The 24882-nt window shown below is 42.0% G+C and overlaps 1 protein-coding gene across 1 annotated transcript; it reads right to left on the bottom strand.

Annotated features, from left to right (window-relative positions):
* Positions 1-794: 794 nt before the first annotated feature.
* On the bottom strand, positions 795-19439 carry LOC134623330 (FRAS1-related extracellular matrix protein 2-like; the record flags this gene model as incomplete). The annotated part of the gene is made up of 6 exons (XM_063468475.1): positions 14423-19439; positions 13508-13597; positions 3599-3745; positions 1498-1728; positions 1297-1422; positions 795-1046 (listed from the first exon to the last, which is right to left on the bottom strand). Coding segments are annotated over exons 1-6 (5863 nt in total), but the record flags the coding sequence as incomplete, so codon positions are not given.
* Positions 19440-24882: the final 5443 nt, after the last annotated feature.

Below are 24882 nucleotides of genomic sequence, written 5' to 3'. Positions count from 1 at the left end.
ACAGAGGTCGCCTTTTCCCCACTCAGCACCTGTCTGTTGTTATCTTGTATCTGACGCTCAGACAGGCTGAGTATAGTGGATAACTGTAGCATAAACACAGCCATACTGTCGAGCCGCTGATGCAGGCGCAGCATCCAGGTCTTTAGGCTTTGGTGATTGTGGTGATCAGACTGTCTGCGCACCTTCAGTGGATTAATAGCGAGCAGACACCCAAATGCAAACACAGAGCAAAGAGACTCTGTAAGCAACAGGATCAACCACACCTGCCACCCTCTGTGGCTCTCTAACTGCAGCAAAGGATGTCAGCGGACGGTATTTACTCACTGTTCATAATGGGGCATTTATCATTTACCAGTACACCAACAAACCTGGTGACCAACTACAAGAAACATCTTACTGCTGTGTTTGCCAAAAAGGGTTTCTCCACCAAGTTGTGTTTTGCTCAGGGTCAAATACTTATTTCACTCAATGACATGCAAATCAGGTCATAACTTTTATGTAATGTGTTTTTCTTCTGGATTTTTGATTTTGATATTCTGTCTCTCTGAATTAAAATGTAACTAGCATAAAATTTGTGAGTAAAACTACAAATTCAGCAGTGGATCAAATAATAATTTTCCACACTGTACGTGCAATAGTTTCACGAGGTCACTCCTTCTGTCTGTAAACAGATGATTGATGGAGATCCCTCTCTTCATCTTCAACTCCAGGTCTGATGCGGGTCCAAAAAGAACGAGCTCAGCTCAGCATACATTCATCATTATTTTTCTCAAATGATCAAACGCTCCACTCACCGTCATCGCTGTCTGCCAAAATGGTGACTTTGGCAGACGGGAAGTTGGCGCCCACCTGGCCCCCCATGGGCATGCTGAGGCTGACGTTAAAGCTCTCCTCTTCCTCGTAAAGGGAGTCATCGATGATAATGATGCGACAGGCTTTTTCTCGCTCATCCTTATCGAAGCGCAGCACGCTGGTGTGGTCCTCGGGCCGGGTGATGTAGTCAGAGTAGGAAAGGACTGTGCTGGGTATGGTGCCGGTGGCTGTTCCTGAGGAATTATGGGAACAGAAAGATCAGTTTGCAGGGAAACTAACAGCAGGAAGTCATTAGAGTAAAAAGGGAAAATAAAAAAATAACACAAAATAAATACTAATTAAATAATCAGCCCTACACATGAACATAGAAATGTTTGCTCTAATATATCACCAATAGTCAAAAGTAATGAAAGAAAAGGTTCCACTCCTGCAATTCATCCCGTTTCATTTATTTGTGTTTTGATAAAAACAGATTAATCTCACCTTGCTGAGTGTAACAAACTACCATGAGCTCCTGGCTGGCATCTCCCGAACGTCGCACTGGCACCAACAGCTCTCCAACATCCTCCTCTATCTTGAACTCTGACTGAGGGATGTAGACGGTCGATTCTGTTTTGAAGGAAAACAAATCAAGGCCAAGAACAACAATTTTGTTCAAATAACTCAAAATAACCAGATTCTTACCATCGCCAGGGTCCACAATCTCCACCGTCGCGACGTCAGGAAACTCCAGTACAGCCATGACAGGGTCTGACAGCTGTATCTCAAATGTTTCCGAGGTCTCAAACTCCTGGTCTGTGAAGATTTTCACTTTCCAGGTCGCTGTGGTCTGGCCTGGGTTGAACTGAACCTGCTTCTGGGCCTTACCACGGAAATCCTTGTCCTTCTCTGCTGTGCCGTCTTTAGTGGCAATACCTGAGGGAAAGCAGTGCCAGTGGCAGCAATATTTTACCCCAGTGCTTCCTCCTGGGGCTTATGTCAAAGTACAGGCTTTCATATTTGAACAGTACACATGATAATTTCAATCTGATGCAACAATAACAGGTAGAATATTCTGTCTGCTGACACCGCAGAATAAGAAAAAGATAGTTAGAGTTTTACGTTCCTTTGCACAGCGAGTGAGTGGCCAGCATGCAAGCCTTACTAGGAAATGTCATACATGAATTCAACTGAACCTCTGTCACAGACAGGACAGGAAATGGAGCAGCAGTCAAACAAGAAAACAAAAGCTTTGCTCCTTTGGGGACATGTCTGCGGCGTGAGTGTGGAGTTTTTCTGTTTGGCTGCAGGGATAAGCTGAGGATAAGCCCTGCAGCCTTAAAAGGAATGTTTAGAGATTTTAACTAAAGGCAGCTATGGTCATGCTTTATTGCAGGTCTGACCTTTAAAAACACATAAATAACATGAAAGTCTAAAGAGACATTTAAAAGTGGGTAATAATTCATTGTTAAAATGTCAATTTAATAAAGGGTCGTGTGGTATCATCATCCATCATATCTTTTTTATGAGTGACAAGCAAGTGGCCCCTTAGGAGCTAAAAAAATAAGGCCATTATGGAAGTACCAAAAACTGCACTTTCTTGAAGGGCCACTTGAAGCTGGCTCTAAAAATGAGTGAATCCCACAATGCTCAGGATCATTTCCAGGAAAGATTTTAAATTTAGTCATGTGGAAAAAATGTATCTGGACTTTTTAATGAAGTGAAAGTTATAATCCAGCTTACGTAGCTAAGGATGTATTTACTGTATATTTAAAGAAGCTAAAGTAACTATGAGGATGGCACTTTAAAAATCATTTACATCATATAACTGGGGAGGACATGGGTCAGGAGGTGGAGCATATCTACTAGCATATCTACTACTCAGACGGTTGGTGGTTTGATCTCTGGCTGCTCCAGTCTGCATGCCAAAGTATCCATGGCCAAGATACTGAACCATGCTCCTGATGTGTTCATTGGAGCGTGAATGTTGGATAGAAAGCACTGAGACATTGAAAAAAAAGCTCTTATGTTTGTGAATGGGTGAATGAGACATGTTGTGCTTTGAATGCTCAAGCAGACTAAAAAAGCATTAACCCGTCCATTTACCATTATATTGTTACCATTATATTATTGGATCATTGCAGCTGTTGATATTAATTACTTATTTATTGGTAGCTTGATTCAACGTATCTCCAAAATAAGCTACTGAAGCTTTAAAATAAATGTTATGGAGTAGAAAATACAATATTTGCATCCAAAATATGAAGCAGACAGTAGCATAACACATAAAAACCTGTTTACCAGCTGTTATTTTGGGACACCCTCAGCTTATTTTGGTCACTGAATTTGATTCATTAACCATGTTTGTGGTGTCTCGGAGCATATTTAATTCAGTTATCTGATAATATATTATTTAGCTTAATTAGTAGGTGTTTTTTGTGCCTGCAATGCATCCGTGCAGTTTATAGATAAAGCTTGCTAATCAGGCGTTCAACTTTTAGTTGGTAACTTATCCTCTTGTTCAGTTGTAGCTTTTGGCTCCAAACAAACTAGATATTACAATCCTGACTTTAAAGTTAGAGGCCACAAACAGATGAGTGATGTCTCAGTGGCTTCGGCTATTGTTTCTACGCAGGGAAGCCCTATATCAGGAATGAAAAACAAAAATGTCTGCAGATTATAGTAGAAGCAATCATTATGTTTGTAAAAACAAACAAAAAACCGCCACTCATTTCTAAAGCATACAAATTTAATTAGGTTTCCTGCAGTTAATTAGAAGCTAAATAAATGACTTGTCAACACTTACTGACAAAAGAAGTTTCTCCCAGGTAGCCTCTGCGTTTCAGCGTCACCTCCAGGAATTTGGCATCTTCATCCACCAAATAGTATTCCCTCTCCAGAGAGATCCAGGCCCAGTTGAGTCGGAATGGCTGGGGATTTAGTTTATTTCCACCTAAAGAGAGACAGGGGAAAAAAAGAACCTAACGTATTAGCATTTCATTTGAAACTTCTTTCCGATGGAGACTACAATAATCTGTTTTGTTCCTATCGGGACTCACTGAGGCATATAAACTGCAATCTGCTCTGGGCTCAAGGATAAAAGAAATCAAAGGGATATTTTAATTTAGGAAGGGAAACATGATAACTTAATACCAGGGCTTCTCTAAAGCTCACTTCACCAAGAGGAGTTGCATTACTTGTTATTTCAGTGGATTCTTATCCATGTCTACCTACAGCTCTCTCTTATTCTCAGGCCTCAGTAGGATGCCTGTGAACTCAGATAAAATGGAAATTGTCTGCTTTTGAAAAACGTGCTCATAGAGTTTTATCTTTATTGAACTTGCCATGCACTGGTCATGCTCTGTAGCGTTCCCTTTTGAAAATAATGAAGTGGAGTGGGGTGTTTCCAGGACATAGAGATGAGTCGGATATTATTAGTGACCTCAAAGAGCATATACAAATGATTACATGTTTCTGGTTTAAGAAAAAGTGAGCACAATTACCCCTTTCTACTAATTTCTGACTTTTTATCATACATTAAGCCAGGGGCAGCAAATTAATATTCCCCAAGGGGCCACATGAGAAACTGGGACTGTTGTGGAGGGCTACTTATGGGTGCGGCCATCCACAACAGTCCCAGTTTCTCATGTGGCCCCTTGGGGAATATTAATTGGCTGCCCCTGTTTTAACGATGATTTAATGTGTGGCTGCGCACAACATGAGCCTGAGTAAATACTGAGTGAAAGAGGCTATCCTCCAAAAATGAAACACATTTGACATGAAATATCAAAAGGTCAGAGTCATAGATCCCGTCTTTAATCCACACTATCTCATGACTCATGTAATCCCTCTAACTGCCAGCTTGGTTTTTATCACTGACTTAATGCAGACAGCTTCAGAAATATGTCAGCGAATAAGTTCTGCTGCATACTTGGAATATTTTTTTTAGCAATGGCGGTAAAATAGCCTAATGCTTTATCCTTGAGCGAGGCGAGCCTGGTGACCTGTGACTTTTGAAATGGGTCAGGCTCAGCGGATTCTCTGGATCAGAGAGGTTAGAGACAACTGGCTCGCTTTAGTTTTGCTCGGCTGGTCACACTGAGAGCAGCCCCGCTGACCTAACTCTGTAAAAAAGATGCTTAGAGGAGTGAGAGAACTTGACTGAATGAGAAGAAGCAGAAGTTTTTGGGAAGATTTTTTTAAAGGTTTGATACAGGTGTCAGAAAAAACAAAACACAAAGGTGAACTAGACATTACACCAGTCAAAGGAGCATGAACAAAAACAAACAACGGGACAATAGAAAGGAGCCTCTCCTTGTCCTCACACTGAACCACCATTGAGCTCATTTTTGCCTCAGTGAAGAAGAAAGGGGCTGCAGTCTTTATGCTATGTGACCGGGGAGAATGAAAACACTGGGGAGCTGAGTGTGGGTATTCAGGATGGGAAGGGGGCCGCTTCCTCGAACCCACATGTCAATGCTGAAGCCAAGCCAGGCTGTATCACAATAGAAACGATCCACGTGGACCAAAAGGCAGAAGCATGATCAGATTCAGCTGATGTTTGATCGAGTAATGATGACTGTCTGGAAAATGTGGGATAGTAAACATAAATAATCACTTATCATTTCTTTCTGGAAAACAGACTGTGGACAACTGAGTTCAAGTTAAAGAAAGAGTCTTATTCTGTTCAGCGTACATGGATGGATACATGAATGCAGGCTATCCTCTTGCGAAAATGGAGCGGCAATGCCTGGTGAGCACTCTGCACCAGGCTCGTGCTCAGGTTTCCCGCAGCCATGGCTAAAAATACAGGAAACAAGTATCATGTCTGTTTTTGCTTGACCCAAATTCTTCAAGTGTTAATAGAATAACGGGTTTTTGAAAACATTCGACTTTGTTGTGTTCTGAGCAGAATCGACTCAGTACCTGCTAAACAAGCAAAACTCTTAAAGACAAGATTTGCTCTCAGCACCCAAGAAGGAAAATGCACCAATTCCAGCCTGATGTACAGTCATATACAGAAAAAAAGACTTGAATCATCAGATTGTTTCTGTGCTGGAAAAAAAGTGCGTGCTGGCAGTTGGCCCTATTTGGAGCTGATATGAGGAGAAGCTCATTCAGAGTCTCTCATCAGGGCTTATTGAATGAACACAGCCAAGACAAAAAACTGCTTTTGTTTTGGCACCAAGCAATCAGGCAGCTTTAGGTTTCTGCATTACTACAAGGAGTAAAACAAAGGACTTTTTATGAATCAGACCAAGTGTGCTGGGCTGATATTTCACGGGCTGTTGAATAACAAGCATCGAAAGTGCAACGACAAGGTATTTCTACAGTATTCACTTCCTGCAGAAGTGAATAAATGCAAATCCTATACTTTTAAAACAACAGGCCCCATTACACAGCTGAATAACGGTCGTGCTGTGTGTTTCACAGCCACAGGTCTGCTCTGGGGACGTATGGTGGTGTCTCTTTATGATTGCATCATAAAGAGACACCACCACAGAGTTACATCTGGCATTGCCTACTTCTTATACACAGCATGATCCACGGTTGTTTTTAATAATCATTTCATCCAGAATAACAACTGTCACTGCTGTTTCACTGTTGCACATCTTCCTTTTTTCATTGCACCTCAGTCCTACAGTATGAAGAATGTGATTCTCTGTTATAATATATGCCTCCTCAGGAGGAGCAGAAAGCAGCACTACTGTTTTCTGGCTGAGAACATCAAAGCGAAGATCTCCCTTAGTCTGTCTGTCAGTCTGTCCCTCCCTGTCTCGCAAAACCTTCCTTCCCGCCAGACTCCCAGATTATGTGTAGCAGAGTGACAGATGTACTCCACAAACCTCCTCCCCCTCTGTGTTCCCCTTCCTCCCTGTGTCGGCTTTGTTCGCAAAAAGGGGATGAACAACTGAGAAGGACAGCAGGCCGCAGTCTGGGTGGGCCAGATCTGCCGCCATGGCGTGCCTCCCTGCCTGCCTGCCTCCACATTTCTCTGAATTCTTTTGTGCGTGCTGTCAGACGCTGAGGCCGGCGCTGGCATGAGGCTGAGCAAACCAAGAGTCGGGATGCCAGGCGTGCACATAGCACTTCAGAAATAAATGAAAATGGTTTAGCTTTGCCCAAAATAGAAAGACCTGCACAAAAAGTAGCTGCAAACATAGGAGCCAGATTGCTGTGCTTTATGATTAATAATTTTGACTGTCGGTCTGATTTATTGCAATTTTTATGACGCTCATGCTATATTAGTCTGGCTATCAAATCCAATACACTCAGTGACTGACTCACTAAGCTCACATTTCCATTAGCTTTTTAAACTGACAATCATTATAATTTCTGCTGGGATGAAATGTTTTATAGGCTCCATGTATTTCCAAACCTTCCTGTTAGCAGCCATCTAATAAATTAGCTTCACTTTGATTGATGCCAGTTGGACGGCAAAGAATACTAAAGAAATGTGTTCTGTTATACGAGCCGAGTGACACAAACTCCTAACAAGCACTAAGAATGTGCATCAGAAAACACAGAGCAGTTACAGAATAACAGGATGACTCAGCAAATATTCTGTGCCGGCACAACAACATCATGGCTTATTTACAGGACATTGCAGCCTCACAATTTCCCTGCAAAGGCGTCCTTTAACGGCACATTCTCCCTCAGTTCATATTTACACAGCGGCACTGCCTGCACCATACATAGATGCAGTGGTACAGTGGGTCAGGCTGGAGGTATCACTTGAGAGGAAGGGCAATATGAAGCTTTGAAGTTCACCAGCATGATGCAAGGAAGAGCAACCTTCTAAGAATATCCTCACTGAGTGACAAGCGTCACGTTATTGCATTTCGTCATCAATCATCCAGTTCATATGAATACTGGTGAGATTCCTGCCAGCTATGCTCAGCATTTAATATCACTGGCTTTAAGTGTGGTCTGTTAAATCTAGAGGATGTCAAACATCAGGGTAAACAGACAAAAAAGGAGATCAGGTAAGATTCATCTAAAATTTAGGTTTCTTAGATGCAATGATGACTTTAATCGTTCAGTTTCAGTACGTGCTATGAATCAACGAATCGAAGTGTCTGCATCACAGCATCTGTTCAGGACATTAAGGACATCTCTGCAGGAAGTTGGAAATAGCTTTGACCCATGTGCGCCAGTAGGCGGGGACAACAAAACGAAAAGAAGCAAACTTAGACAGCACTCACATGTAGATGTCAAATCATGCAAAAAGTTCAAAAGCAAAATAATGAACAAAACAACACTATTGATAAATCTAAATCTAGATTAAGGCTGTACTGAAGGATATTTCAGGCTAAAATGTTGGAACGCTGCCTCTGGGGACAAAAAATAAAACCAGTGTGAAAGCAGGGAAAAATACCAGTAGACTGGCTTATTCAATGCCCATAATTGGGCATTGAATAACATTTTGGTTTGCTAGTGATTGTTTTTAATAGCATTCACCAAATTCCTTGCTAATGCTAACCGAATGCTCACACAACATGACTTAGTCAGTTGCGATGTTGATCGTGGACCAACATTATTATGATGACATGGACATATCTACTTAAATTGTATTAATAGATAATCAGTCTCTTTAACTAAATGCATTAAATACTAAATGCCTGTTCGGTCTGATCACAATGACTGAATGACATTGAACGGCGTATCTTGATTGCATATGGGGTTTTAGTGATTTAGCTGTTTTACACAATTATGTGATAAATAATGTGGCTTGCTTTGTGACCTACACTTTTAGCGCTTTATTGGTCTGCTGCTTAGCACTAATCAGCAGCTTCCTGTATTGGTGCAACGTGCACATACAGTCAGTGCTTCCCTGTATTGTACATCACTTCCCTCCACCCTGTTGTTCATACATGGTCCCTTGTGGCACCAGAAAAATTAGCATCAGGTGTAGCATCAGCTACAGGTGTAATGCTGAAATATAAGGAGGCTCTGGTTAAGACAACTGAGTCAAAAAAATATGAAAACCTGCACCTGATTAATCTTTTGAGGCACCTCGACTGAAACCAGGAAGTTCAAACTCTTCCTGGTGTGTCATGAATGTACCAAAACTAATCCATTCAAAAGCTGTTGAGACATTTCACTTTAGACCACAGTGATTCATGTATAAACAAACCAACAATCCAACAAACCAGTGTTTCCTTCTCTGCAGCAAAGTCACTAGTGTGGCTGAAAAAAAAAAAACATGGCACAGAGTTCAAGTAACTCAGTGACAGCTTTGCCATGTGGGAGCGGATAAGAATAACCGCTCTAGCTATACATCATAACTCTGCACCCCAGAGGTCCACCAGCCACCATAAATCAAGGCTCAAGATAAAGAACAAAAAGAGAAATAGAGACAAAGAATGAGGGAATAGCAGAGTTCAGTGAAAGGGCCGGAGAGAAACGTGAGATAGAAACAAGAAAAAAGAATAGTAATACCCTGAAGGGCTCTTAGAGAAGAGGAAAGGGGAAGGAGGGTAAGTGAGAACAGGACGGGGTGTGGTGGAGGAGGACTGAGAGGCCTTAGCTTCTTTAAGTCGCGGGGGGCCCCGACAGTGGCACCATTAGCCAGTAAATCTCCCGGTGACTGTTGACACGAGTGACATGTAAGATCCCAAAACACTGTTAGGGAGCAGAGGTTTAGCATGTCCATGTCGGCCAGCCTGCAGTCCACATGCAGCAAGGTACCCTTACAGTGCTGAAGAAATGTGACCAAAATGCTGCCCTTTTAAAAATATTTCAAGTTTCTTTTCCTCAGTTTCCCCTTTTCTCTTCTGGCTTGATATCATTGCACCCCTCTGGGGAGCTGCCCCCTCCAGAGCGGGCACCTCTTACGGTGGAAATCTGTGGGTTATCGGGCTATCTGAGATTGGGTTAGATTTCTGCGGAGCTGGGAGTGGGGTGACCACATGCTTTGAAAGGGGATCCCTCTGGAGCCTCCACTCTCACGTACACACCTGTCTGCCTGGGATACCACCTCACTTCTAGGCCCTGCTCTGTCTGTGGCCCTGGAGTCTGGAGTCCCATAGGAAGTGCATTCCTCTCCCCGGCTCTGAATGATCACATAACACTCAACCCACCAGGGCCCATGATCCCCCTGCAGAACTGGGAGACTATATTGTTGCAACTAGAAAAAAAAACACAGAGACTTATCTGAATGCAAAGCTATTTTTTCTCTCTTTGGTTTTTGTCTTCTGTTTGGGGTGCACTTTGACTTGCACCAAAGATTAAGAAGAATTAAATGGTTTTTTTGTTGATTTTTTTTTTTTTAAATTATTGTTCCAAAACACTCCAAAATCTTTACATTTACAAGGTTTAACAGGTCTGACAGAAAGGGTTTCTTTTCTTAGCCTGTGGCTCACTGGACCCATTCCTGATTGATGGGGATATATGTGAGCTGTGTCACAACAGGTATTTACTGCTTCAGTATCCCACTCTTTGAATGGCTGTAAGAAATTCCAGAGTTGGTCACTTGATGCAAGTTACAGCTTGCAAACAGTGTGAGGATGGCCCAAGTTGAATCCTAGTTTATTTCTAAGATCATCATCACAGTTTTGTTAAGTCTGGTACTCTGAGTACTTAGTAAGAAGCCATTAGTTGTTTAAAATGACAGCAGTAGCAGATGATAATTATACTGCTTTCTTTCTACTTTAGACGGGGTTTGCTGGCAAATAATCATAAGATATTCACTTTCTGCACCTATTTAACTTTCCACAACACAGAAGATGCATTGAAGGAGAGTGACAGTGAGGCTGGACAGTGGTGTGGACAATCAGTACTGATGACGTTGTCATGTTTTTAAAAGATTTTTATTGCTCAAATCAGCATTTGAGAAAATTTTTCTTATTGTTAAACTTGTAGCAAGGTGAGGTGCTGTTAAAGTAAACCAATGACTTGAAAAACTGTTACACCTTTAGTATTTAATGTTACATAATAGCTTCTTGTGAATATACAGATATAAACATATATAGAATACCTCAAATGAACCAGAGGCTGCAGAAACTGTAATGGAATCACAAGACAATAAAAAAGAAACAAACTATGCACCATATAGTACGGATAATGCAGATGAAATGTAGAATTTAGATGTTTTTCACTGTAGATTTGAACTTTTTAGCTACAGAGGAGGGGTTTCTTTCTAACAACTGACCACTATGCTAACTCTATGCTAATAACTGATCCTCACAGAGACCCCTGAAATCAAACCGAGTGTCTGCTCCTGACTTCTTACTAAGACACACGTGCTCTTACAAGAGCCATGCTTCAGCTTTGCCTGGCCACAAATACACACACATACACACACAATGTCGCTGGTCTGCACATTATTGGTTTATGTTTGATTAAGATCTTAATTTTCTGTATCAGCAGATACACGGACTCGCAGTTACATATGTACATGTATGCTTGCAACATTTGAGCCTGCAGGGCTTATAGAGGAATGCCAAACTGCTTCAGTTCCACATGAGGATATGTTAATTATCCGAGTGTGTATTCTTGACCTGCTCATGAAGAAGCATCACTGGAGCACATGTAGTGGCAGGTATCTTTTAAAGGCTGCTAAGACCCTTAGGGAGCTTTCCATATCAGTGCATCTGAGGGGTATTTCCGGGGCGTGAGGCCACATTCAGATTGTGTGTATTTGTGTAAAACTTACTAGGCTTAGAAGTGGTATGTTTACACTCGATTCAGGATTAAGAATCACTGGAGTTTACAAAGGAGGTTTAAAACCCACTGATTTTGAAAGGATGTGTCTGGATCTAGAACTACTTTGATTAGGTTAAGAATTCATTATAAAGAAGGTTAATAGTGTTTTTGTGGTGTTTAAGCACAGATTTCTATTTAACCTTAGGTTAGGTTAATGAAGTCGCATTTGGATTTTCTTTTTAAGTACAAAAGTTTGTTCCCTGAGGATTATCTTGGGTGATAATCTCTACTGACCCACCATCGGTTCTCACACAAGCAGCTCACCTACTGAGATTTGTTATCAGAGAGCCTGACCATCACTGTGCTCTCCACTCTCATGCCCCTACATGTCCAGGATAAAGCCACATCCCTCAGGGGTCACCTCTTCAACACTTCACATTAGCGGGCCACCAGCTGGCTCGACTCGCTCTCATGTATTATCTCTTTGATCTTTTCCTGGACGTGTCTTTGTATTTGTGTGTGTGGTTATGTATACGTATGGTGATGATTTTACTGATAAGTGTATCCATTAAGTGCAGTGATACAGATGCAGTTCATTACACAAATGATGTGGCGCTGCCACACGTGTCAGCCGTGGTCATGTAGAAACAAGGTCTGGTTTTATGTCCCAGTATAAGCTCCACCGCACCTGGTTCAGCTGAGTTGGCTGGAAGCTTAAATAAAGTGTGTAAGCAAACAGAAAAGGGAGCGCTGAGCTAATTGAAGCCCTTGTGTTCCCTTCCTGTGGTAAAACCCACACTTAAAGACAGAAATTCTTTGCTTTAGGCATCTTATTATGTGGAACAATGTTGGCCTAAGTTAAGATTATAGGATTAAGGCACTTTTATCTAATCTATGTTGATTAATGTCAGTGCTACTGATTCTCATTAAAAATAAATATATCACTCACAGTCTGAGGGTAAGAGTTAATAAGGAGGCATTAAGGCGAAGCTAAACTAAAAACAGACAAACTCACGTCCTCCTTTTTCTCAATGGGCGTGATGGTGGTGTTAGGAGGTGGAGCATGTCCCTCCAAACAGCATAATTATAGACTAAACTTTCCCTTCAGCATTGATTGCCTTTCTAAATCTTGTTTCATATTTTACAGCCAATGCTAAAATAGTAAAACCCACCTGCTGCATTTTATCGCTTTGCATTTGCTATAAATATGTAATGCTGTTAGAGGTGACAAGGCAACGAGCGATTTTATTATACCCTGACCCATCATCGTGCTTGTACCACGCATATCCGATTCATTTAAGAGAATTCTTTAGGGTAAACGATGTCGGCTGTCAGATTGTCGCATTATACTTGGGGTGGATATAAATAATGTTTTAATAGTAAGGCAGTGTTACAGAAAGCCTCAGTGCTTCAGTGTTATGTCAGAGTAAGCGAGCAAAAACAGAGAGAGAAAGAAATTGAGCTAACAAAAAATATGGAGTTCATATATTTTGGATAAAATTAGTTATTCATTGAAAAGAAATTTAAGAATCTTTTAATTTGAAAATCTTCATAATGTCAAAATATTCTGCAGATTTTATTTCATAAGTCATGTCATTAAATAGTGGATATTTAGAAAGATAAAAGAAAATGTTTGTGAGACTTGTTGTAAGAGGAACCAGATATATCAGCATGCATACCTATGCACATTTCACTGTGTCACTTCAGGCAGATGATGAAAGGTGACGTTTGAAAGCCCAGAGAAGCGCCCCAAAGGAAAGGACCCTATTGTTCAATAACAATACAGTTGAGAGCATGTGGTAGTCTTTTACTTTTACTAACCCACAGTCAGTGTTTGGCTTAAGTCCCCTTTGACCCCTGTCCTTTAAACCTGCTGCCCTTTCCAGTGGGGCGAACAGAGGCGGCGCCTCGGTACTGGGTGTCAGTCATGGCCAACTGCCTTAAGTCTTTGTGATGCAAACACTTAGGTGACCGACAGAGAGCAAGAAGTTTAAATTTTAGCAGCCATTAAAAGTCAAACTCAAAGTGGCTTGAAGCCACTACACATTAAATATTAGAGGGGTCCTACCATTGTCTTCAACTGTGAAGTAGAAGATATCACTGGTGGCGTTGCTCCCATCCAACAGCACATAACAGATCTTCATGTCATTGATATCAGCTGTTTGCATAAAAAAATATGGAGAAACAATTAGCTAAAATGATAACTGTGACGACTAAACCACTTTTATAAGGTTGTCCTTCAGGATAAATACAAAGTCAGAAAATCTAGTTTACAGAAATATATTTAAACTCCTAAGACCCGAACCCTTTCAGGGCATGCAATTTTAATTTCTCTTTACCATTTGGGCTGATTGGGACCTGATGAATGTGAAAACAAAGAATTACGTGATTGTTTTTCCTGATTTTTGTTTATGAGAAAAATTAGATCTACATATGAGGACATTCGCTTTAAAATTGTGATAGAACAGTTGCAGCATAACATCCTCATAAGTGGATATCATGCCCTTGTAGAGCAACATTTTGTATTTTGGTCTAGACAACCCAAAATTTGATGTCCACATATGAGGTTAAAATTGTTTTATGGGGTCTGTAGTAACCAGTTAAGCATCATTATATTAGTATTAGTATAATGCAGCCAACTGTTTTTAACTGAATATTATTTATTTGAATATTTCTTATTCTTTGCTTTTTCACCAGTTATAAAAAGCAGTTTTTCTGTTTTACATATTCAGGATTTGGATGTGTGCTTCTACGCATCTTATTAAATTCTATAATAACAAGTCTTTGTAATAAATCCTGGGAGAATATCTAACTTTATACTAACTCAAAGCTGTTGGCATCATGAATTCACAACAATTCAGGACTTTCCTTTGTACCACACAAAGCATCCACTCCAATCCAATATTAACTCTAAAACACTGATGAGTAAATCTTACATTTGAAAAACGTTGTTACAAGGTTTAAAAATGTGACATCATCTTACCTTGTGTGAAAGTCTTGATGCTGTCATTGCCCAGGGCGGTATTCATGATGAAGCCGTGCAGTGGAGCTTCAGACACCGTGTACTTCAACACCTTCTGGGGACTGTCCCGGTCCTCTGATCGAAGGACCTTGCTGGTGATCACAAAGCCCAGGTGTCCAGTTGGGAGGACTTTCAGTGAAGCGGCAGCCTTATTTACCAAAATCTGAGGGACACCGTTATCCACCGTATTGATGTGAATAGTCATCATTTGGGGTTTGCGTGTCTCATAGTCAGTGTTAGGGAAAACGTAAAAGTCGGTGTGAGTGCCATCGGTGACAGTGAAAGAGAAGCTGTCTTCACTGGACTCAGTGCCATCATGCTTATAGCTGATAAGGTTCTCGTTCAGGTCCTGCTTGGTAAAAGTCGTAATTGGCTGGGTGTTGTTGAAAAGCAGCAAACCGTGTACTGGCACCTGCGTGATTATAAAGCGCAGCAGGTGGTCTGGAGTGTCCCGGTCTTCAGCTGTAAGTTCAAAAGGTGTGATGAGTTTGGATTCTCCCTCCTCCACAACTAGCCTTGTTATGGTTAAGACAGGTTTCTTATTATCCACATCAGTGATGGACACTCTGAAGGTTCGGAAGACGGGATTGTAGCCGTCTGTCACCTCAAACTCAAAGCTGTCCATTTTAATTTCATCATCAGAGGTGTGGATGTAGTAGATCTTGTTGCCAGCAAGCTGCAATTGGGTGAAGGTGGAAATAGGAACACCTGGTAGGTCAGTGCACTCTAAGTGCCCTCTACTAGGCGCTCTCGTGATGCTAAAACTGAGGTATTCATCAGGGCTGTTGATGTCAGAGGTGCTGAGGAGGTCAGTGGTGAGAGTTACTTTTCCACCTTCTTTGAGAGTCACACCTTTGTTAACAACATCTGGAAAAACCATATCAATGCTTCCGATGCTGATGTAAAAGTAACGGTCAATAAGTGGATTTATACCATCTGTGACGTCAAATTTCAGCAGGTCACGGATTCCTTCCTGGCCTGTGTGCACATATTGAATGAGTTGTCTGTCAATTTCATCTTGTGTGAAATTCATTCCCAGGGTGATATTTCCTAAAACGTCTCCAAATTTGCTGATACGCTGAAGGTAGCCTTGGCCAGGGCCGTATCGCACAACATAAGTTAATTCCTTGTCTTCGGAGTCAAGATCTGTTGCCTTTAAAACCCTGTTGCTAATCACTTTTGTTTCTCCGATCTCCACATCGAGGCCATCGTTAATGGCCATTCTTGGTGTCTCATCATCAACAGGAATGACCACGATAGGAACAGTTTTTTCCACTTTGTGTTTTCCATCAGATAGCCTGATTTCAAAGCTGTCTTCCTTGGTTTCAGAGTCATCATGTTCATAGACAATGTTGGATGCCTCTATGATCTGCTCCAAGTTGAACTTCTCCACAGTGATGGTGCCAGTGCTGAGCTGCTGAACAATTGTCCCATGCTTGGGGGGTTTGATGATCTCAAAGTGCAGCTCATTCTTGGGGATGTCAGCATCAGCTGCGTTCAGAATTGGGGTGTCAATGACCAGACTCATGCCCTCCATTACCACAAACTCACGGACAAAAATCTCAGGCTTCTCATCATTGGCTGGAATGATGACTATAGGGAAGAAGTGGCGCTCAGAGAAGTTAATACCATCTGAGCAGCGGAACGTGAAACGATCTTCCACAGGTTCAACCCCTTTGTGGATGCTTTGGACATAGTAGATGTGGCCAAGGGAAATGTCTTTAATGGCGAATGCGGTGATGGCCGTCCCAGCTCTTGATTTCTCTGAGCCTGCTGCTGGTGAGATGTTCTCCACGTAACCAGAGGTTGGTTGGACAATGATGGTACACAAGATATCCTCGCTGTTGGTGTCAACATCCTCAGCATGAATTTGCTCCAGAGTAATGACGTTCTTCTCCCCTTCCACTACTATAAACTGCTCGCCGACGCTGACAACAGGTGGGATGCTGTCAACAGGAAGGATTGTCACATGGACTGTCACACCTTGGATCTTGTTGCCACCAACGACCCACTGCTCTGACATATCAGACAAAGTAAGATTGAAGGAGTCATGCTCTTTGGTCGGACCTATTTCACCAGATGTGTGAGCATACACAACCACCCCGTTAATTATGTCCTCCTGGGTGAATCTCTCAGCAGGAGCACCATTAACCAGGATTTCACCCAGTCTCGGAGGTTCTTCAACAATAAAAGTGAGCATGAGGTCATCTGTATCTTCATCGTGGCCCTGAATGACGTTACTTGTAATCTCCGTGGCTCCATTTTCCAGTACATCTATGGAGGCTCCGAGCAGGCCGGGTGGGAGCATAATTGTGGGCCTTTTGTCATCAACTGGCTCGATTGTGATCCTGATGGCAATTGGTACCTCATGGAAACGATCACTTACAGAGAGCTTGATGACATCAGTGAGAGATTCTTTTCCTCCGTGCATGTAAGTTAGACGACCGGTTGTGATGTCTTCGAGCACAAATGTTTCGCCATTTGACATATCAATCCCCAAATACTGCAGCTGCCCATACTGGGGAATCTGGGTCACCGTGAAGATGATATTGTCATCATCTGTATCCGTGTCAGTGGCGTGCAGCTCCTTCCTGGTAATGACATATGTACCTCTTTCCAAAACAGTGAACCCTGTGTTGGTGATAAGTGGAGGTTTGTTGTCAACCGGCTGTAGGAAAATGGTGAACAGTCCATCTGCTGTGTTGCCAGCTGTGTCTTCCACAGTGAATGTGAACTGAGCCACTTTTGGAGTGATGCCCAATTCCTGGTCTGGGGGCTTATAAGCTACTTTGTGGTGATTAACCTGGGCTTGTGTAAACTCTGTAATTACAGTGTCAGGGCTGTCAGTCAGTACAATTTCACCCAAGGGGGCTGGATTGTTCTCATCTGTGTCAGTCGGGGGCTTAGTGATGGTGTACTTCAAATCTCTGTCATCTGAATCAAGATCAGTATAACACAAAAATTTCTTCCTAAAGTATGTGAGCTCATATTCCTGCACTGTCACGTGAAGGGTGGTGCCTGGGAAAAGCTCTGGGGCAAGGTCATCAACGGGATGGATTTTGATAGTGAACATGTGCTCGCCTGATTGATTGGGAGGATCGTTATCGTCCTGGACCCGGAATACAAAGTGATCGGTTACAGTGGTGGTGCTGTGGGGCCCGATGTGACGATAGAACAGCTTTCCATCCAGAATGTCCTGCTGAAGCCACTCAGTCACCACCTGCTCAAACATCTCATCCGTCTCGCTGAACTTCCACAGAGATGGGTCAGACGGTAGCTCTGCTTGCCTAAGCAGGAGTTGCCCTATGGTGGAGTATGGTGCCTCCACGACAAACTTAATAGTGGAGTCTTCTGAATCGATGTCTGTTGCACTTAGGATGAATGGAGAGATCTGCATGATTTCATTCTTGAACAACACCAAGCCAGTGTTTGCATTAATAATAGGGGGCTCGTCATCAGTGGGGACAATGGTGATGGGGAACAAAAATTCCACTTCATTACTGCCGTCAGTCATTCTAAAAATAATGTTGTCGCTATAGGTGTCGCTGCCATCATGCTGGTACACAACAATGCCAGCGTCTAGATCGGCAGGTGTAAAGAATTTCCTGCGTGTGCCGAGCATGGTAAGGTCTCCGTGCTTTAAACCATCGATGACTGTGATTTTCACGTCTTCCAGGTTATCCTCATCACTAATCTCTAAATTCTGAGAGCTGGACAGAGCTCGAGATTGCCCTTCAAACAATAGCTGCCCTGTATTTTTGGTTGCAACAGGAGCCAATGTATTCATAGGCTTTACCACAATCATAAAAGCAAATGGATCTGACACTGCACCATCGGTGTCTACAATTTCAAACTCTAGCTGAAAAATCCTCTCTTGTTCTGAGTCATCTGAGGGTGGCTTATAGGCTATTTTAAGCTCTTTGATGTCCCTGTGATAGAAGGAGGTGATAGGCAGGTTCTGATCATCTGTGCTGATGATATAACCCTGCTGAGGGTTCAGTGGAGACGTGATGTTGAAGATTAAGTCATCTGGGTGAGATTCAACATCTTCAGCCGACAGCATGTCACTTGTAATAGCTGTCATCACAAACTGATCAACCTCCATCATCATCATAGCTACAAAGCTGGGTTTGGGAGCAGTGTTCTCTGCACCTTCTCTGATTCTAACCATCATTTGGAAATGCTCTTGCATTATCATGTTTCCTTCGTTATCCTGCAGCTCTACCATCATTGGAATATAGTCTCTGTTTGGTGAGTTGGTTTTAGCCGTGTGCTTGTAGCGAATACCCTGCTTCACAAACTCATCACAGTCAACCATTTGGCCATTGGAAGGGTTGTTCAAAAGAGTGCCATACCTGGGAAGACCTCCAGCGCCGACCAGAGTGCTGATCTTACACTGTGTGACACCATCCTCATAGGAAAACTCCAGGCCCTTTTTGTCAATAGGATTGCTCTCTCCATTGAGCTTTTCAACATTAAGGGGCATATTCCTGGTGAGGATCTCAAGCTGCTGGAAAACAACCTCTACTTCCAACATGAAGGGGACAATGACTGTGTCTGTGTGAGAGTCATAACGAAGCTGCATCTTCACACGATCCTTACTGGGGCTCCTTGATCCAAAATGCGTGTATTTCACTTCTTCAGATCCAAATGAACAGGGAAACTTTTTAGGGGTTAGCATCCCAGGCTTCTGGGCCAGTGGATCATTGTCCAGGACTGTGATTTGGCAGCGGTCACCAGGCTGCACTTCTGTTACCAGGTCATTCACAGGGTCCAGAAACACGGACCGCCCAAAAGGCACTCTGATCCCATTGTTAGCAACAATGATATCATCTTCATTAGGTCCAGCCCTGCGGTGATAGAGGTGAGCTGAATCAAAAGGCCCTGCACATACTGAGGCAAAACAGAAGCTGAGAGAAAAAGCCAAAAGAAGGCAACTCTTTTTACAAAGTTTGCAACTTTGCAGACAAGCAGCCATGTCTGCTGCTAGTTGCCTTGTAATTTAGTTAAAACAAGTGAGCAGCAGCAGGAGGCTGATGCTTCTTAAGTGAGAAAAATAAAGCATAAAAAAAAGAAACTTTGGGCCGGCAGGAATCTCCTCTGTGTGTTTCTTGTGTGGCTGCACAGACCCAAGTGTGGTGAATGCTGCAGGGCTGTGCAGGTGAATGAAACAGTAGTCTGTGACTTGCACAGGCTCCTCCTTCTGTCAGTGCAGGGAGGGGAGCCTCCAGCCCCCAAGGCTAATTTAAGAAAGACCATTGGACAAGATTGCCCCAAACAACACCTACCCTTCTCCTCTTCTCTCACTAAAAAAAGGGTGTTGGGGTGGGGGTTGGAGGATAAAATCCTATTCAAAAAAACAAGTCTTATTTGATTATATGGAATCTGTACAGTTAAAACCCCTGACACTATACTGTATAGGTTAGGAAATGTGATGTACTATAGATAGATATCCATGTTTTTTCATATGATGCATCATTTTATAAATACATTTAATAAAAAATCAACTGAATATAATTTGATATCTTGTTCCTCCAAGGTTTTTCTTTTAGACACAAGTGTGAATATGCAAATGTGTCAGAATGCAACCCAGTTAATGTTCCCTTTAAAAGGGTTAAAGCTAAGAAATAGTAGAAAAACAGTAATAAAGCCTTTACCCAGAGATAAAATGATTCTTTAGCTATTTAATCGATTTGTTTTTAGCTACTTTGAAATGAACAGTGTCTTCTGATGTTTGATCACTGACCTGTGTGATATCACACGCAACTTCATTTTTAAGGGTGTAACCTATCCTATCAACCAATCCCTTATTAAAGTACCATGGAGGGCGGACTAAGAGAATGCAATGTAATATGCCCAAACAAACTATCATTATCTGCAAGATAAACCAGTCAGCAGGGATTCAGACACTGAACAGGATTCTTAGAGTATCACAAGAATAAAGTTTAGTATCTCAACCAAAGGCGTGCCTGTGCAAAATGATGACGTGTGGAGATATTTCTGTTCTTTTCTAGAGTTAAGGGCCTCTAAGTTCAGGCAATTTTCGGCTCCGGAGGGGCCATTTGTTCCAAACATGGGGACAATAACCTGGCATCAGCTGGCACAACAGGTGTTGGAAACTGTTTGGTCTCACTCACAGAGAGAGAGAGAGAGAGAGAGAGAAAAAAAAAACATTATACAGCTGAAAATATGCCACCTAAGCCACCTGTGATGGAAATAAGTATATAAGACGCCACATAAATATAGCACGGGACGTCTCTGGCTTCATTTCTCATAAAGTTTAGTTGCTGAGCAAGCGCTTGTAATAACCGAATCTCTGCGATGAATGGCTGCGTGTTTTGAGGTTAAATAAGATTCAAATGAGGGAAAGTCCCCTCCTCTGTGATTACAGCATCTGCATATTTCATGCAACAGAACACTGCTGTTCGGCAAACTGAGTGTGCAAAAGAAAGTTTCAGCAGAATAAGCAGGTGAAGAAAATTTGACATTCTTTTTCTGCAGTGACAAAGCAGAGCGTGGACACATCGAGCACACTGGATGCAGCGAGAATGTGAGAATGTGTATTCAGTATGCTGCACAAGGTCATGTTAAGATAAAAATACCTAGTAGCCTTTTATGGGTCATCTTTTAAGTTGAGCCTGACACTTGATGAAGTGATCCATGTGCAGCGCTCAAGCATTTTCACACTTTGCTTCCAGCTGCAACGCTGGAAATGTTTGAGTTTCGTTTTATTGTAACCGCTGTCTGTGATATTTCTACGTACTAGGAAAAATCTTCTTTTTAAATAGTTTAACACACCAGTAAATTTATCCAGTTAAGGACTGATAATGAGTTGCTTGTATGGAAGAATTTGTTGCTAGGGTAGGACACTTCAGTGCAATTTATGCTTCAATATAGTGAAAAATGAACCTTCAGAGCTGCTAGAATTATTATTCAGTAAAAGTGCTGCTTTTTTATCGGTGGCGGTAAAGCTTTTAGGACAACGCTGTGAACCACTCAGCAACCTTCCTCTAAGTGTGGGTCAAATAGCAGAGATGCCATAAGCATCCCAGCATTCTGTATCACACTTTTCATTGCATCCTCTAAATAAATCTTGCCCTCCTCGCTTGACCGGCCAAGAATAAAAATGGGACATGCACCAAATGGTGTAACTATAGAAACAAACACAGTAAGCTTTTTATATTCTGTTACTCTCCACGTTCCTCCCATAGTGAGGAAAAAAGTGAAGACTTAAAAACAAGGACTTCCCATTCAGATAGTTAGAAATGGCTGATATTGATTGCTGGGCTGGAAGCATGACTGATGAAACAGGCGTGTATAAATCACCCGATGACAGCTGCTTAAGGTGTCTGTCGAGCTGGTTAACTGGTTAACTTGCATTTCTCCAAATTAGACATTAAAGACATGACATGCTTTTAATGAGTGTCTAAGATAAACAGAGAAAGAAGCTGGTTTGATGCCAGCCTCTGGTGCCCAGGATCATCTCTTCATCCAGGGGGAAGCCTGTGATGACAGCAGCACTAATGACATCGTGATAAATGGAAAACAAAGCACTCGTCCTTTTATCCCTAACAGCAACGGTGGCAAAATCCAGGATTTGCTGATTTTTTTCCTCAGTTTCCCACAATTCCTGGTCTGCGTCACCATGTTCAGAGAACAGGGAATGCAAAGCTCTTTAGTAAACACGTTTCACAGTTTGACATGCTCTCAGCACAAACTGTTGACTTTACCCCCTCGTTTTAGTCACGCTCCAGGGCTCACATTGTTAGCTCGCTGGTTCAAAATGAAACACCTCTTCAGCTACTATTGGGAGGATTGCCTTGGAAGTTTGTGCAGACGCTCAAGGTCCCCGGGAAAGGATAGATCTTCTTCTGCGGACTAACCCTCTAGCACCACCGTGAGGAGGGCGTTTTTGGTTTTGAGTCAAACATTTAACGAGTAATGGATGGATTCACATGAAATATATGAATAAATGATTTTGTCTTTCATGTCTTGACTTTAAATTTGTGTCTCGTACCATGATTTACACTTAAAAGTGTCTCCTTTTTGCATTCTTCCCTCTTAACATAATTATAAGCATTAAGCATGGCTGACATAAACATGAGGAAAGTGTCAAAGGAGCCACTTTCACGAGTAAATCATAGCATGCTGTTTTCTTGGCTCCAATGGTAATCCGGTTAAGAGGTGACTGTGTGTGATTTTATAGCTGACAAAATCACCATACGCAGAAGCTGGAGGTGATGGCAGTGCTGGGATTTTGTTTTTTGTTTTTTATGTATGATGATCCCAAGTTATTTATTTATTTGTTCATTTGTGTGAGAACCACCAGACACTGCAACAGGTCTGACAACTGTAGGGAAAGTTTTTGTCGTTTGTCGTTGATTTAAAAAAAAAAAATGGATGTTTTGCTCTTTTGAAAGCTGAAAGTTTTAGTGCTCATTCTTCAGATTCTGAGCGTGCCCGCAACTCTTTTCAGGCATGAACATCTCAACTATTTTTAAAGCAGATGAAACAGCTCTCTCCAGCTACTGATGTGTAAGTGTGTGTAGAGTTACCAGAATAACTGATGTATGAAGATATTCAGAAACACTGGATATCTCAGTACATTATTATTAACATCAGATCACATTTTGCTGCATCATTTGTTTCACATTTTGGATTTTCTGGCATAATTCAAGGCTCCCGTTTGAGGACAGCTATGTGGGTGACGATCATGTGCTGCATCCTGTCCAACCGTATATTTAGTTCTGAATCAGATTGCGGTTGTGCCTCGTGGTTCTCTCCTCATCTCTTGGCATACAAGCATACACTCACCAGGCTTTATTAAGCTAGTACCTGCGTGAACCACCTTTTCCCGTCAAAGCTGCCTCAATTCTTCGTGGCACAGACTCTGACTTGATCACATCACACTGTTGCTGCAGATCAGATCAGCTCTAACTGCTCCACACGAACACCGACGTTGGAAAACCTTTCACCTTCTCATCTCACACAGATGAAAGAAAGATCAAGGGTGCTGAGTCCTGAACATCTCATCGTGGGTGGTTTTAAAAACTATGGTTACACATAGATTTGTGAGTGACGCTCTTGCTGTTTGTGCACTGATTCAGTGTAACTGACTCTCTTCATTTCTCTTTCCCTGGTGTCTTTTGCAGTCTAGATCTCAGCCTCACATAAATTATCTGATTATGTAGAAGTTATAAAGGAAAAAGCTGTTAGGGATCAGCTGCAGGAGGTGATAAGCACCTTGGTAAAGGAGCTCTGACAGATTCTTTGAAAACAAGCTTTGACATCAGAGAGGTGGCTCACCCCTGATAAACCCCTTGTCTCCTCAGAATAGCCGAGGAAGATTTCCCCCACATTCTCTTTGCTCTTGCGCTACTCGCTAGCATCCTAATCATCCGGCCCGTTGTAAATATACACTGCGTATAAATAGGGGATAACTGAGACCTTTGGATCCAGTTCCGAGGAGGAAGAGGTTTGTGTTTTGCTGCACTGGGTGGTTTGACGCAGGGTGTCCATGACTGCGGTCAGGCCGGAGGGGCGTGCATATGAATTTTAGAACCGCTCCTGCCGTCACTGCTGCTCTGCGGGCTCAGTGCAACATTTCATCTGCTTAATGGCGGATTAAAGCATCCTGTGGGGCAGATTGATATAGGCTGATGCTGTCATTTGTCATTAAAGGGGAGCGGAAGCCCATGGAAACAGGCTGGATATAGCAGCTGGATCGGCCCCAAACACTGGGCAGCTCATTGCTGTAGATGGAAATTATAAGAATATTATGTGCCTCATGAATTTAGACAGGAAACATAAATATAGGCCAGTCTATTAGCGATGAGCTGAAAATGGACACGGCAGTTAATTGGGCTTTATTGTGTGTTAAATTGCACGGCCGCGTCTGTAATCGTATTCATGTAGATGTAAATTTGCTGTACAGCACCATTAAATATATTGTTCAGATATTCTCCTTTCAGCCAATATGTTCAGATTTAATTAGTACTAATCATGGCCTCACTACACTAAAAGGAGAAGCAGGTATCAACCTAGGAATATGTGCAGCACAGTGTTACCTCACCAAATGTTAATTACTGTTTGCTAATGGTGGGGAAAGAAAAATAGGCTTCTGGACAAAGAAAAAAAAGTGTTTATTAATACAAATGAAATGAAATTCAAAATGAAAGTCACATCTTACATTAAGCACGAAGCTTCACACTGGCTTAAGGAACATACAGCAAAATGGTTGTTTAAATCACCTTCACATTCAAAATAATGTAAAAGCACTCCTAACTAATGATATATTAACTAATATTAATCATTTATCACTATTTTACAAACATGCCAAATGGTAAAGGTTTCTGGACATTGTTATTCAATGGCTCTTGTTAGGTAGAAGTAATGTGACATAAATCTATGCATAAGTGTGT

The sequence above is a fragment of the Pelmatolapia mariae genome, unplaced genomic scaffold (genome assembly GCF_036321145.2).
Source record: "Pelmatolapia mariae isolate MD_Pm_ZW unplaced genomic scaffold, Pm_UMD_F_2 NODE_ptg000561l+_length_24882_cov_1, whole genome shotgun sequence".
Taxonomy (NCBI): Eukaryota; Metazoa; Chordata; class Actinopteri; order Cichliformes; family Cichlidae; genus Pelmatolapia; species Pelmatolapia mariae.
Note: the sequence above shows the minus strand (reverse complement) of the source record. Positions and strands in the feature narration are given on the sequence as shown.